The 16,597-nt window shown below is 39.5% G+C and overlaps 1 protein-coding gene across 2 annotated transcripts in view; it reads right to left on the bottom strand.

The window, feature by feature from the left end:
• Positions 1-10,199: 10,199 nt before the first annotated feature.
• SLC9A9 (solute carrier family 9 member A9) overlaps positions 10,200-16,597 on the bottom strand; it is a 204,946-nt gene continuing 198,548 nt past the window's right edge. For both annotated transcript variants that reach the window (XM_086618199.1, XM_086618200.1), the window contains 2 exons: positions 10,994-11,099; positions 10,200-10,478 (listed from right to left, as the gene is read on the bottom strand). In XM_086618199.1, the coding sequence (XP_086474325.1) occupies positions 10,257-10,478; positions 10,994-11,099 (328 nt within the window). In that variant the 3' untranslated portion in view covers positions 10,200-10,256. The remainder of the gene's footprint in view (positions 10,479-10,993; positions 11,100-16,597) is intronic.

Raw genomic sequence — 16,597 nt, forward strand, 5'->3', positions numbered from 1 at the left:
ATTTGACTGTAACTGAGTTGCTCTAAATTCTGTAGCTTATGGACAGCACTGCGGTGGAACGGTAAAGGCAAAGGCTGTCCAAGGGGAAATTAAATAATAAGGTGCAGAAATGGACCCTCAATGTATGTTAAACCAGAGGACTCTGACTTTGTCCTGTGAGCTCTTGCACTGGCTTGGCTAGTTGTCTGCATCGTTGAGACAAGAAAGAATATTTTATATATAGAGGAGGAGGGGAAAAAAAAAGACATGACTGATTCCGAGGGCAAGAGGGTTTATGGCTACTTTCAAAGGGGTGATGCTTGCTGACCTTCACCTTCATGTTAATACAGCACTTTTCAAAGGTTTTGAAGCAGATTTGCCCCTTATGGTGGCACCAGAGAAGAGAGTGGGCCAGTGCAGGAAGACAGTTTGCCATCTGCAGGGAAACTGCATAACACTGTGACAGGCACTGGGAATTCCAGGTTATCTGTGTATCCAGTCTTCAGTGGTGGTGGCTTCTTGTCCAAACCAGTTTCCCTTGGAGAAAACTGTGAAAATGAGTCCCTGCAGGAGGAGAGCAGGAAAGGTGTTGTCTCTTGTCTGCCTGGGATGGCTGTTGTCCATGGAAGTGTGGGCAGGATCTGGCCAGGCTCCTGCACCCTTGGGAGCTGGTGGAGCAGGTCATTCTTTACAGAGGCCTTCACAGAAGCCTGCTGTAGGGAAACTTCAGTGCCTTATCCCCAGCACAGTTACAGACAACTGGTACCTATAATGTCTTGGAAACTGAGGTCAGAGTTTGCTGAGCCATGATTTGTCAAGTAGGTGGAAATGGGTCTGAAAGGCAGGAATAAGGGCTGGGAGCTGTACTTTCAGGGAGGTAGATATTCTTGCATTTTCTTCATGTGGCAATGGCTTGAAACTGTTTAAATGATACTGTAGCTGTAGCTTAACTTGCTAATTATTCAGAGATAGTAATTTCTAGATAACATGAAACCTTTTCGTAGGAACTGTGAAGGTAAGTGATGTATTAGTGAAGTTGGCCAGTTTAACTAGAAAATCTTATAAGCTTTCTTAGTCTCAAACAGTTTGGGCCTCCACTTAATACTGCGGAGCTGCGTGATGGCAAATTCATGTAAACCAGATAACTTTCACTGTGGTGCAAAATTAAAGCATTAGAGCTTCAATCCTTAATTTATGCAGAAGGAGAGACCTCATAGATCTTATGAACTGTTTTCTCTGTATGCAGTATAATCCAACATAAATTGCAGAACTCATTTGTGTTTGTAGCTGCTTGTGCAGCATACTCTCTTCATGTTTTCAGAATTTGGAAGAGCAGATGGTGGAAGCTTAGTCTAAATAAACTGAGTCCCAACCAGGGCTCTCAACACAAGTAAATCCTAGTTGTTAAAACCACAAAGAATCCAAGAGCTTTAGGCATTGTTTAGCTCTAACAACATCATCTCTAGCCTTGTGCTACTGTGTCCTGAAGTAATACCTTTCTGTACAGGAAGGTTCTGAGAAAATCCCTATCAACTAAGGCTGTTATGTGCAAGAGACCAAGTAGTACAGAAGGCATATGCTGGAGCAGCCTTGGAAAAATCAGCTGCAGCACACACTGGGCTTTCACACAAATACTGGCTCTCCTGCGAAGTCATGCAGACTGCTCTGCACTGCCTTCGCTGAGAGGCTGAACAAAAGATGAGGCCACCACTCCTCATGCTTGCCCAGGTCTTAGCCCGGTCCTTCCTGGGTAGCCTGAACTTCAAAAAAGGAAAAAGCAGTGGGGATGACCCCAACAACCAGCAACAATGGCCTGAAGGCGAGTCAGTACTGTTTAGGTGTCCAAATTATTGCTTACACAGTAGCTGAGTCAATCGGGAATGGAAATCAGTTTCATTCCTAGAGTAGAGAGCTTATTGTGCTGATCAGTGTAAGATGCATCTTATGTTGCAGTTTTGTCTTACAAGTCCTGCTGGGAGCAATGAGTATTTTGGCACTTCCTATGGGCTAATGTCAGTGTGACTTTACACTGGAATCTATTGCAGTATTAAGCTGCTGGGTATACATCACTTCCAAAAATGGGATTATTTAAATAGGAGTTTAAGTTTAGACTCAGGTTTAAAAATCATGGCTCAGTTTAACATGAAGCAAATCTTTGGACAACCTTGGACTTACAAAAAAATTAATTTAGTAGTGAAGATGAGCAGGAGATTGTTTATATACTACTGCAGCCTATCCTTGATCAGTTACCTGTAGTAAATGAAGGCGAAAGTAGTGCAGGAGAGGCTGTGCACTGCTGACAGCATCTGGATCTCGCCTGCCTGTCATCAAGGCTGGAGCAGTGCAATTGCACGGTCTGTTTGCCTGCTCAGGTCACCCATTTAGCGTGGTGGTTAGTGCAGCAGATTGAGGGTACTGAAATAACTTCCTAAGTTACTAAAGTCATTGACAGGTCTAGAAATCATCTGGAAAGCCCTCAGGACAGGATTGACTTCTGTAGTGGTCTTCCTTACTCCCATTTCATACTGTGCTGAATTTTTTTCTAATTATTTTTAAGAAAAGCACCTAATGAAAGTCTTTGAGGTCATTCAGATAATACTCATGATACAACCATTTCTAAATCTTTAAGATCCACATTGAATCAGTGATGTGCTGTGGCTATCTTTAAGGGCACCAATGAATATTTCTGTTTTTCTGTAATAAACCTTGTTAACTACAGTTTAAATGGTTTTAGAAGATGGTGCCAAGTATCTATGGAATTCACCAGTTTTCCTCAGGCTTCTGATTAAGGTGGGACATAAAACCAACTTAAAAGTACATTATTCTTACTTTGTTCATGCACATGCATTCAAACTGTGTTTTGGACTGTAAAGTAATGGTATAAACTAAGTGTGTCACCACTTGTTCACTGTGGATGTTGCATAAACAGCAACAGGAATATTCCAAATAATTTTATAGTTGTATGTGTGGAAGGTGAAACTTCTGTAAAATGGCAATGAGAGTGTTATTCCTTGAAGTTAGCTGGAATACCTGCCCTTGGTTACAAACATATGCTAGTAGTGCTCAATATGCAGGTGGATTTTTTTAACTGAAAGTTGATTGTTGGCAAAGGTCCTTTACATTTACCCTTCCAGAGCACCTGACTACACTAAGTCAGGGACTCTAAATCCATGTTCATGTCTGTATACTGAAATCCTCTTCCAGTGCTTTAACATTTCGGTTTAGGGATAGACCACTGCATTCTCCAATGAACCAGGTCAGTGTGAAATCCTGCTAGATGCTGGCACATGGGGGGGGCATGTGCAGAGGAGAATGTATGTTCTCAGCCAAACTTGGGAATTTGAGGGTCCATGGCAGATTGTCCATTGCTGATGTTTAGGCCTGTAAATACTAGGGTCTTGATGTTTGCAGGCAGATCCTTGCAGTCAACAAAACAGTTAAACAGAAAAGTACGTTGGTGGTTTTTTTTTGCATAGGCCTGATGGTTCATCCTACAGAAACTAGAGTACTTGTCTCAAGCACCCACTTCACATTAGCTTCCACCAGAAAAGGTGCTTCAGTCACTTCTCAAATCAACAGCGGCAGCAGGGCTCTCGCAGTACCAGGGGGAAAACATGCCTGGACCACGAAACAGTAAGAGCACAACACTCCTTTCCCTATTCTGCTTGGTTTTCCAAATTTTCCTATTCTCTTTGTTTTCCCAAACTCTGCTTGGTTTGTTGCAAATATATGTGAGCTCTCCCGTGCATGAGGGAGCTTCCCCTCCAGGAGTTGCCCCAGGCTGTGGGAGCGTGCATAAAAAAGGGAAAAAGACAGCAGGTTTGGATTTAGGGTGTGTGTTGGTGCTATGCTATTGTCTGTGTGCTGGCACCCCCCAGCAGTGGGTGTAAACTAGTGCGTCCTGGCTTTTGAAGGCTAAGTTGCCTGGTGCTTTCTATAGGAAAAGAACATGCAGACAGGTTCCTTGTATGATGTTGCTGAATGTTTCTGAGGCCTCACTGAGAATAGTTTCTGTAGCCTTTAAGGGTTTTTGCTCCTGCTGTAGTTAATATGAGTACTTGCTCTTAACTTTACTAGCCATAGTGAAGTGCCTAAAGGGTATTGCAATGTGTTTGACCCACCTGTCTTTGGGTGGTATCTCTACTTGGGGCAGAAGTTGTATAGTTCACACACTCTTGCATCATATTGGTTTCTTTTTGAAGCACCATTAAAATTGTGTGACTATCATATGAAGGGGGAAAAGGACTTAATAAATTTTGCTAGCCTGAGGAGTGGGGAAAGTAAAGTTTTAATTTTAAAATAAAAGTAAATCACAGAAGGTGAAAGAGCCGGGGGGGGGTGTGGGGGGGGGGTGTGTGGAGGATACATGGTGAAGAAAGGAGAGATGAAATAAGAAAGACTGAAGAACTTATATCTTCAGTTGTTTTTCCACACTTCTGCAAATATTGGGCTTGTGTTGCTTTTATTGCTTTGCTAACAGTGCTGTTGAAGGATAAGCCTTTCACCTTGGGTTCTTTTTCTTAATTTTCTTCAAATTTAGTCAACCTTCAGCTGGCAGCAGTGGCTCTCTTTAGGCCTGTGGAATGATTAAGTTTTTACAGTGTAGTAGTGGTGTCAGGGATATGGCTGTAGCAAAGTTTTTTTAGGAGTGTTCTTCAAGCTAATGCTTAGTTTCTCACACTACTAGCAAATGCTTAATTTTGGGCTTAAGTTTGCAGTTGCAATGAAGATCTTCCTGATCTCTTTCAATTTGAATATCTTCTTTGGCACTGTTTCTTCCCCCTTCCTCCCCCTTTCCTTCCTTCATCATTTATTTATTCATTTCCTTTTCTCTCTTATTTTCATTTCCAGCCAGGCATGTATTCTAAAGTACTGAGTTATATTTAGAAGCTACTGTACCTCTGGAATAAGAAATCTCATTATGCTTATGGGATATTATCTTACTTTAACTCACTTGTGTATAGCTTGTCCTAGGCCTGCGTAATACCTAATATCATAGCATAAGGTTACTTCTTTCAGTGTTTAGATTTTTAGGTGTAGTGCTCTCTTGTTTCAAATCCTTACTGAATAAAGTACCAGTGTTTTTTTTATGTCCATCTGCCTTTGTTGTAGCGCACCAGAAGTAGACAGCGATCTGGTAAAGAATGATGTAGAACAGTAGCTGGAAAACACTCCTTGATATTCTCTACTGCTCCAGGTACCAGAATTTCAAGCCCTGCTGAGTCCTCAGAAGGACGATGTTAATTTGACTTGCTCAGATTTGGCATCCTCTGAGGCCTGAAATGGTATTGTTCTTCAGTACCTCAGATCTGATTTTTTTTGTATAGGAATAATGTTGACCAGTGACACTGAATTAGGTGGGGAAAATGCTGCCTCTGCTCTGACTCTGGTGAAAAAGGTTTATTTGTGAGCAGAATAATTCCTGTTACATGCTCTGTGCAGCAGAGCTTCTGCAGCACTCACTGCCTCCTCTGGTGTGTGGAGGGAAGACTGCCCAGAGCCAGGGTGGGTCGGTGTGTGAGGAAGCCAATATGGTCATTAATAGTGGGAAAGCTGGAAGGATGTAATTGGAAACATGAAGACTGGATTTTTCCTGCAGAATTCCATAGAAATATGAGAGAGTATTGGCTGGTGGCTTTTCTAGCAGTGCAGCTGCAGTGGAGCTATGCTGATGGTGCCAAGGGGCTCTTAGGAGCAGAGCCAAAGCTGGAGATGGAGACTTGGCATACCTCAAGTTAACTGTAGGAAAGTGCCTGTGCTTCTCCTATGGGAAAGACAAACTTGGGCCACTGGCACCATGGAGCTTACAGACATTGTTTTGCATTTTGAAGAATTTGTCTGTGATTCTTAACACAAGCCAGCATGTCCAGTAGGTGGTTTTAAATCTGAAAGTGTGACTTGCACAACCAGGCTGTTGAAGGGGATGTTTGCTTTGCTGATGTCCATCACTGTACTAGGCTGTCCTATTCCTTTAATCACTTGAAAGAGATGAATAAAGAGAAAGACAAGGACTGCATTGGCAGACAAAGTTTTCTTTCATACCGTTCAGAAACTTGCACACCAGTATATAATGATGATGTAAAAAATGTGTATGTAAAAAAAAAACCACAAACCCCAACAAACACCAAAACAAAAACCCAACAACCAACCAAACCCCAGCAATAACATCCCCCCCTCACCCCAAAACAAACCAGTATTTGAGGAAAAACATGTTCAGATGTTTTGTCTAACTCTCCTAAACAGTAATATACCATAAAAACTAATCATTGAGCTACAGGAAGGAAGAAATTCCATGATCTGAAAATTGACTGGTATTGGGACCAAGACTATGGTTAAACTAATGTTGGTTTAGAAAATTTTGATCAACTGGAGAATTTTCAAGTTCTGAAAGACTTTATAAAATAAAAATGTTGACAAGTCTTTTACGGTTCACTGAGCAGAACTCATCCCTGTTGGGATTATATTGCCAGAGATGAGCTTGCTTGTGTTAAGTTATTTAAAATGCTTAGAACTGGTTTCCTTTAAGATGTTGAAAAGGGCTATCTTCCATTTTGCTAGAAGGAGGTAGGGGAAAAACAACTTTGTCTTTAGAAGTGGTGGTTTCCAATCTCTAGAGTGAGTATTCAGGATATTTTCTTTGTTCTCTGAAGTCCGTAATTAATATTTGTATCTCAAGAATTCTCAATCTCTGTGAAAACAAAGTAGTTTGAAAGCACATGTGTAGTGCTCATGTGCATCTGGAATGCTTCTTGTGTATATCGCTGCATTTATGTTATACCCAGACCTACATAGCCATCAGGATGTTACAGGCTTAGCATTACTTAATGGCTGATAGTAAAATATAGGCCAACTTTAAAAAGGAAAGACTGACCTATTGTACAGACTGTTCTCAGCCCAGCAAGGCACATAAGTAAGTTGTTAGTTGGAAAGGGTGTGAACTGCTCTTCTCACTTCAGTGAGATTAGTTTAGCAGTTTAAATTATGCACAGGGTTAATCAGTTGCTGAAGATAGCCCTAGTGTGGTTACCATGGAAAAGTTTAGGCTTTTAAAATAGCAGCATGAATGTTTGCTTCCAGTGGCCCCTGCTTTCAGTGAGGTTACCAAATGTTGCACTTCTCTGTGAAAGTTATCATAGCGACCTGGTATTTTTAGTACAGTGTCTTTTTGGACTGGCTCTGTTGTATAGCCCAGGATTCATTCTGCTGCTTCCAGCCTTAGCCAAATGTTCTCTGCAGTTCAGTACGAAATTTGTTATTGCTTCTGAAACCTGAAAGGTTTAGCAATATTGCAGACTTCCATCTTTCCTAATGTTTTGGCCTTCATACTGAGTATGCAATCACTACACTTTGACAATATATTTTGCATTTCATTTTCCAAGCAGTGTTTTATTAGATTAACTCAGATAGGAGGAATAGCTTCACATTTATCATGAGTGACTTGCACATTCAGTCAAACACCGATATTGAGTAGTTTAAATCTCCAGTGTATGAACTGTAAATTAACATTAAAGGACTCTCTTAACATCCATTACTCTGTTTAAACAGTTATGCAGAATTACTAGTTGCCAGTAATTTCTCCTTGAATACAAATATATCATCTATTCTAATGTTGTTTTGACTCTCTTGATCAGCATGTCATAAGAAGAATATCTTAAAATTAGGAAATGACAAGGCTGAATAGTGCAATGGATAATTGAGATTTTTATTGCCGTTCAGTAGAAGTTTCAGGTTTGCTTGCAGCTCAAATTACTAATTTTCCTAAAAGCCAGTAACACTTTTGTTGCTGAGCACAGTCCCAGAGGATAAATATCCATCCTGCTGGGACCACCGATTCAGCCTCTTGATTGTCTTATAAAAAAATCTGACCTGTGAAGAGGTGAAATATGCATTCTTCTGTTGCAAGGGATGACATTCTTTGAGTAAAGTAGCTCTTTAAGGCATCTAGGCAGAACAGTGTGGAGAGTATTCACTACAGACTTTTTTTTGATAAACAGAGAATTTCAGACCACGGAGTTCTCCATTTATCACATTGCACAAGTGTGAGAAATTTGGACATAGGCACAATAAATAAATCAGTAAAAACCCCATTGAGCATGCTGCAGGATGCATTTCAGACTAGAATCTAAGAGCAGAACTGTTGGTGAAGCGCTTTTCACTTCCAGTTCATGTAGCAGCTGTGAAAAATAGCTTTGCATCTTCATAATACCACAGCAGTTTATTGATTTGCACTATAATCTAAGGACTGGGATCTGTGCTTCTCAAGGAGCTTAGGAAGCTTGGTGACAAGCACTCAATGCTTCCGAAGATTGAAATTGGAAACTCTGACTGCTGAGATCAGGGCTGTGTTAGCACCCATCTGTGACAATACCTTCTCGCTGTGTTGCCACATACTCACCTCACTGCAGTGTGACTCCACCTGCTTGTCCTGCCTCCAGTTACCTTTGCTATCTCCCACTGCGTGCTGCAGGGAGCACAGTACTAAGCCATTAAACCTTACCTCCTCATCTGTTCTCCATTCCTCCTTGCAACCTGCTGCACACCTTTTCCCACCTCATGCAGCTAAACAAGGCAAACCACGGAGCTGGAAATTCATTAGTTCTTCTCAGAACTGAACTTATCATGCCTGAATATTATTTGTTTTAAACCACATGGGGATGAAGATCCTGTGAAGTTCCTTGATTTGTGTTTAGGGGAAAATAAAATGTCAATTTAAGCCTCTGATCTTTTGTAACAGCATATAGAACTCCAGTGTTCAAATTAATGCTTAAAACAGCTGTTTTAGTCACGTTTAACCAGAAATTAATTAGCCTGGAAAGGAATGACTAAAACTTGGTTACATTTAAGACTATATTTCAGCTTCCATCTGTGGCGAAATCAAGACCTATTCAGCTTTATGATCATTCATGGAGATGACTTGATTTTTATTCTTACAGATTACAAATTTCTTGCTTGCTCATTGTCTTTGTATATTAAGAATGACCTTATGTAAAAACTCCTCATGGTTTAACTTTCTTAGTAGGAACATTATCATGCACAGTTAGTTGAAACCTCTGCGGTGAGAAAAGGCACGTGCTCAAACAACAAAAGCCTGGCTCTATCCCTTAGCTGATATGTGCAAAAGCTGATCTGTGCTCATGCTTGATAATAGTATATAGCAGCTAGCTGTATGTGTGATCAGTTGTGTATCCAGTTACTGTATTTATGCACACAATATTAATACTTTCATACCAAAACTCTCTTGTCTTTTTATATCTAACCACCACTGTCCTCATCACTAGTGTGGTAGCAACTGCCTGGCATAAACAGTGAGATGGACAAATTTATCCTTGGAGCAGCCAGTCTTTAGATATAGCTGTTTTGCAGAAATATTTGATTAGAAACAACTCACTCTCGTTGAACAATAAAAAAAATGAAACCATTGACTTCTTAAATCGAAACATATATTTAGAATGATCTTGGAAAAACACAAAACTTTTCACAGCATGTAAGCTTTGTGTGCTGGGAAGCTGTGACAAACGCCTTGCAGAATAACTGCTGTTTAGGTAGTGGTCATGCCCATTCAGTACAGCAATAAAACGGGGTCTGTTGCTGGCTTCATGGACTTCAATGTCTCCTACTACCAGTGTTGAGTTTGTGGCAGCCTGATGCAACCCTCCATGGACTAGGCTTTAAGGTGCATTTAGAAAGCAAATGTTGGGCTGGTTGTCAGGAAAAGCCTATACTGTGAGCCTGAAGGAGCTTGATCTATCAAGACTGAGGTGCTGCAATGCGTGTTTGAGTATTTTTAGATCACATACTCTTTGGCCAAAGAATCTTCTGCTTCTCCCTTATAAATGTAGTAGCTATCTGTGGATTTGTTTAGGACAAGCAGTATAAAAAATACTGTCATGATGTGAGTCTGAATATGTTAAGAAGCTATTTCTCTCCATTCCAGCTGGTTAAAGACTATAAGCAACATGCGAAGGACTGTACTGTGCCCCTCACATGTACACAGGCAAGTCCTATCTGAGACAACACATGACTGTAATGGATTTACAGTGGGCAGGCAGTGCCCTGCATCTTTTTATTAAAAACTGCTGTAGTCAGAATACTTGCATATTGTCGTAGGTAAATGGATGATGGTCAAGGTTTTCCTGGGGAAAGCAGGCATTTAGTTGGTAAAAATCTAAGTTTTCTTCGATTTTTATGCTTAGTATGTTTTCTAGCCTCTTGTTCACATAATAGTATCTTCTATTTCTTCCCTTTAGTCTTACTTCTTGTGATTAACGTTACACTTTTCATGCCAATGAAGTCATCTGGGGTTGACCTGCAGTGTGGTCAAGCTGGAGTTTGAACCCTCCTAATCCTAGGTCTCCTTCATGAATATCTTCCTTGCCTGTAGCCTGGGTGGAGCCTGTTTTGTCCTGGGCTGGCACTGATATGTGAGCAGACAATTCACAGTTTTCGGCCAATTCATCATTATTTATGATATAATCTGTGTCATCATCCTTCAGTTGATCCTGTATTGAAACAAAGAAAAAGATCAGTAGAAGGGAGACTCTTGAGGGGGACTTCTGTTGAAGCTTAAATGAAAAACAAGTCTGATGCAATTCCACTTTCATTTTATTTCATTATTTGCTTATTGTTTTCAGATGTTAATTTACCATCTTGATGTTGATTAAAGCAAATAGTTGCTTACCATATTCTGCTCTCGAGCAGTGTTGAGAAACATAACCTACCTTTCAGATCTTTAAGACAATTTCAGTGCTTAAATATCACTGAGGAGCCCATACTTTCAGCATGTGGCTTAATTATTTAGAATGTCACTCATATTTGAAGCTCACTGTATTAGTGACTGTTCTTGAAAATGTAGCGCTAAAATTTCTGAGACCTCTTCTCCGCAACCCTCAAGAAATTGTGTAATTTTAACCTTAAAAGTAATAAGCTTTGGAAAAGAGTCCTTACCGAAGTGTTTCACTGAGTATGGCAGGTTTTGGATTACACCTTAACCACGATTAACCAAGCGAGTACTTACACTGTATGCACTGGGGCTGGTCAGAAGCCTGGCAACAGGATTGCACCATTCGGGTAATGTTGTTGTGAGAGGTGGACCCGTGTGGGTTAAGATAGGTTTTAGGTATCTGTGAAGTTTGTTAAAGAATATTTCCCATACAGATATTGATACTAACATGCTTCTCTGTTACAAAAAGAAATCTCATTTTAAAGCATAAAGGGGTATTCAAACTGAATGGAAACATAGAGAATACCATCTCTTTACCCACCTGTTACTGCATACATTCACCTGTCATCAGTCTTGTTCAATGTTTTTAAGTAACAACAAAAAACCTAAAACAACACCCCCCCCAAAAAAAAAAACCCAAACAACCCAGCCAACCACAAACAATAAAACCAACAAAACAAAACAATAAACCCAAACCAAAACCCAAAATACTTTCATGCTCAAAATCTGTCTTGAAGGGGTACCAGAATGGCTGAAGGGGATGTGTCATGGGATACATAAAGGCAGTAGGAGCTGGAAGAGAAGAAATGTGTACTGGATCATCCTGTTTACTATTCTTGTCTTCTGTTTGCTGTAAGTGTGATCTCTTATGCAATTTTAACAGGAAACAATTTGATGCAACTGTATCAGCTACTTTATGTAAGAACAGTAGTGAACATTTTCCTAAACGCATAAGCTCAACCTTTTGTAAAATCAGTGCGTTTCTTCAACAGGCAAAGTATATTTCGTAAAAATACTATTTCTTTATCGCTGGGAGTGTACTTAAGTTGTTCTCTGTAATACTTTATTTTCAGCATTCAATGTATTTGTTCTGCACTTCATACATCAATGCTTCTTTATATAAGATTATGTAAATAAGTCAGGAACAGGCTTTACACTATTCTCTCACACCTGTCTTTCCAATCTTTTAATCCAAAAGTGCTTTGTTGAGATAAAAGAAAAATCTGCTCATCTTGAGCAATTATATCATCCCCATATCTGTCAGTAACAGCTCTCCCATGAGTGCCTCAAGTTGACTTATCTTCTCTGCTACTTTTACTCTCAAAGTAGTTTTCAGTGTTCTTTGGGAAGCAGGTCTGTCAGCTATTTTTGCTGCTAGGGAAAATTTGCTTTATTGATTGTTGTCTCACTTCCCCCTGCTCCTTTCTCTTGCTTTTTTGCTTATGTGCTCTCCCTCACTCTTTCTGTCTGCTTTCTTAAAGAAGAAACAAACAAATATAAAGCAGTAGTGATTTGAGCTCTGCAGCAATATTGTAAAAGTACTAAGTAACAGTCGGTCTCAACCATTCCAGTGCCTACTTTTCTTTCGATATTGGCTGTTTATGGTATCGCTGTTTTACACACAAAGTACAAATTCTGTATCCTGAAGAAACTGTTATGTAAAACCATCCTTATGATCTCAGTTACAGACTTCAAGGCTAAAGAACTTGCTCTGTTGTCCTCTATACTACAGCCATGGAAGTTGCTCAATAGTACTGCGTTTTGTGTGTATGCGTTAGTGTGGTTTTTAAAAAATTAAATTGCATCTATCAGAAGACTCTAATTCCTTGATCCAAGGTCATACACTGAGTTAGTGTGAAAAATTGAGTCTACTTGAAAAAAAATAGTAAGAATTTAATGTAAATTCTTATCAGAACCATGATCAAGGTGGGAATCTCATGAGATCAAATTGTGTAGGGAAAGTTTAGAGCCTCTTGCTTCTGTAGGTATAAAATCAAACTAAACAGTCCTTTTCTGAACCACATCCAATCTTATCTGCAACCTCTGAAGTGCCAAGCAGTTAAGAGCTATTATTAAAAAGCAATGTATAAAAGCCATCAATTAAAGTTGGTTTGTTTTCAGTACTTCAGAAAAACCTAATTAAAAAGCCAAAAATGGAAGTAGGAGCCTAATTCTAGGTTTTTAATCTTCGGAAATATTGGCTTTGTTGATACAAACAACTTGAATTGTTTGAACTGAGTTGTCAGACTTAGCATGAAAAATATAGACTTGTAATGGAAGTTGCATTTGATTATACTGAGTTCTGTCTGTTCTGTTCTTTTACTCTCTTCCAGAATAAGTAACTGAAGATGGATATTACTCTTTCTTCCATAATTTGATCTCTGAGCTGGCCTTAATTCTAAGCAGCCTTATAACCTTATAATGAGCTTTTATACCTCTCAGTAAAAATTGGAGCCCTATTTTCCTTCCATGCTTGTATGTAGCCCAGCACCACATCAAATAGGAACAGCAGGTGCATGCTGACACAGGCAATCTATTTGACTGCCACAGTAGTCTTCAGTTTTTTTGAGCCACCACCACCTTTAGCATACTTTTGTCTGGTGTGTTTAACTGGTTGCTATGTGTGTACACTGATGTTTTTAAGTTGAGTGATGGCTTAATTTTGGGCTGCAACAGGTCTTCTACATCCCCTTCCTTTTGCATGTGCTCCAACACATTCATTGTGTATTGTTGATGCTTCTATTTTGAAACTTCTTGAGATAAAGTTTAAAGTAAAGACAATTTTCTTGTGCTGCTTGTGATGCTTTTGATTCTGTAATAAATTACCTCTTCGCTTCTTATTTTACTAGTTATTGTTCAGCCCACCAAAGGAACTTAAATTGCACTGGCCTATTTTTCATTGTTTAATAACCTACGTCAGAAATGTTTCCTTCTTATTGTGGATACAGTTGCTTTATAGTATTACAGACATAATCACATCCTTCAGCATGGCATGAAAGAGGAATTCTAATTCATGTGCAGTGCTAGCATTTTGAAAGTATATCAGGCATGGGTCTATAGCATTTCAAGGCTCGCAAGAAGTCTTACCACATTCCAGCTGCTCTGGTTGCATTTCCCAGCATCTCCAGGGAGAAATAATTTAAATAGTGTAATAAAGGTAGATTTTTGCACTAAGGCTGCTTTAGAAATTGGAAGAAACTAAGTGTAAACCTCTTAGTGTAACTCAGAAATTACTGCTGAACCAAGTTCATGCCTGCCTAATTCATGGATAGGGAAAAGACATCAGGAAAACATGGTATCGATCAATCCACTTCTACATTTGCACTTCAGCCCTCCATGGGCAGAACAGCCCACCTGCATATCTTGGATGCTACACCATACAATATACTGTGTTAAAGAACATTATTAATATTGTAAAGGTGGTAACTTCTAAGTTGGGAAACTGAATTCAGGATACTTGTATGTGCACATGTATAGAATTTTAATCTGTATACAGTGCTGGCACGTTAGCATGCCTTACTTTCATAATCAAATACCAATTTATCCATTGATTCCCCACATCTCCAGGCTTCCACTCTCATTTCACATGCCTGAGATGTTTATTGAGTCCTCTCCTTGCTATTTGAACATCCCTTTGCCCAGGCAGTACCAGTCTTCCCTCACCACTAGCCAGGCACATTGACACCAGACTCAACATCTAACTCTGTTTACCCCTTCCTGTTTCAGCTTCTGTCTCTTCTGAGTTTGAATCATGTGATGTCCTCTTCTTTATTGCCCAGCAATAAGCAAAGAAGGCAAGGCCATTGCAGGCAAGACAGTTGGCAAGGGTCAGAACAACATAGCCTGATGTTGTACAACGGGCAGGTTTTTGCTGGGACTGGTGAGCCTGAGCGCAATGACAATAGGGGCTGTAGGAGGGTACAGTGTGCCCAGTAGCAACAAGACCTTCAGAATTTAGCTCTTGAAATAGAAGAGGTTTGTGGTTTGTGTGGTTTTTTTTTTTTAGAAGCGTATGAGCATGAAGCTTTTGAAAATTGGTTAATGTGATCTAGTGTAGGCTGGAGTTTCAAAAAAACAGCAAAAGGTAACTCTGGGGTGGAATATGAGGACTTTGCTCCAAGTACAGTGCATTTAAAAATAATCTCATGAGGATTTATCAGGAACAAAACCATGGAATTGCATGGGGTTCTTTTTTTCCACGAAACATTATGCCTGAAACAAATATCTACTATGGAAATAATCCTCCAAATAGCTACAGTTTCACAAAAATACAGGTAACTTGAACCAGACATTTCAAGTGAGAAGTCTCAGGTAACCTTGATGAGAAACACTACTGCTGCTAGCTGTATTGCAGAACATTTAGGATTTCTATTCTGCAGAAAATTCTGAGGTTTCAAAACAGCTTTTGTGTTGTATCAGGATAAAAAAATCAGAATCTCAAAATGTTAAGTTCTTTTCAACCAATAAGCATCAAATGACCACGCTTTGTTAAATTGACATGTTCTGTCTGAATTTTGAGAATGTTGGTAAAAATTACTGTTTAACTTTTAAAAAAATGGTATTAGCATGTTCAAATAGGGAAAATTATTCTGGCAGAAGTGTGGCTGTTTTGACTCAGACTTAAAGGAGGATAAGTTTGTTGGAGGAACGGAGTCCTACTCCAACTGTGGCTCTGCTGAAAAGCATAATAGTAAGATAAATAACTTAGTTGAGAACAGGGGAGCACAAACCAACCACAACAACAAAAAAAATGAAAGCCACACTCCCTCAACAAATCAGAAGATGTGGCCACAGTTCAGAAATACATAGTAACTCTGCTTCAGCTCTGTAAAGCCCTGCACTTGACCCAGAAGGTGTTCTGCCTTTGCCTCATTGCATAATGGAGGGTCTGTAACTCAAGATAATCCCATCCTCCCCAAACGCAAATATGTTTGCACTGTAATATTTACTATTAAGAAGGCTAGAAGTACAGGAATTCTTGTGATGCTGGTCAAAATTACATAGAGGAATTTTTCCAGAGACTATTTTCCTGTATCGAACTGTGCTATAAGCACACATTGTTAAAAGTATGTTATTTAATATTCAATTGCTAGATGTTATATTTCTGCTGTAGACATAAGTCTCTAGAGGTAAGTGTTGCCACTCCCAGAATCCAACCTTTGTGCAATCTTCATGTTTTTGTGAGATTTGCAGCCTCTTGGTTCAAAGTGTCCCTTTTATGAACGTATTTATGTAAGTCTGAGTTTGTAAATTAGTTAGGTCATGAACTTAATATTACTCTGTTATCTTTATGAAGAGACATATGTAAGAAAGGTATCACAGGAAAAGGTGTCACTTTTGTTTGTTCAATCTATTTGCTGTTGTAAGGGACAAATGCTGTTTTGCCCCTTGGTAGAGGGAGGTGTGTGTGGTTTGTTTTTTTTTTTTTTAACAAGAGAGTGATTTTGATATTAGCTATGTGATAGCCTAAAGAGCAAACATTTCATGGTTTGCCTGCTCCTAAAGTTTCCATTTTGGTAGTGTTTATCTAGTAAGTTCTGCATGTGGCTGGCTCCTGCTAACAGCTGACTGAGATTATTTGGTTACAGCTTGTGTGCATGACTGAGCTGGTGAGGCACAGAGATGTCTCCAGGTCTTCAGAGCACGCACAGCAGATTAAAATCACTTGAAGGAGAGGTTTTTTGAGTGATCTCTCCTCTTAACTCTTGCAAGAGAGGATGATGTTTTTCATATACCACAGAATTATCTTCAGAGGATGGGGAGTTATCACTGTAGATTGGTTGAAAAGTGCAGGGCATGGTTATATTAGATCTAATTGTTACAATAACAGGTGTGTTTTCGAAAAGACCATGAAATCTGCAGTGATTTAACATGTAAAGATAACTTAATCTGCACTGT

The sequence above is a fragment of the Tauraco erythrolophus genome, chromosome 11 (genome assembly GCF_009769465.1).
Source record: "Tauraco erythrolophus isolate bTauEry1 chromosome 11, bTauEry1.pri, whole genome shotgun sequence".
In the NCBI taxonomy this organism is placed as follows: Eukaryota; Metazoa; Chordata; class Aves; order Musophagiformes; family Musophagidae; genus Tauraco; species Tauraco erythrolophus.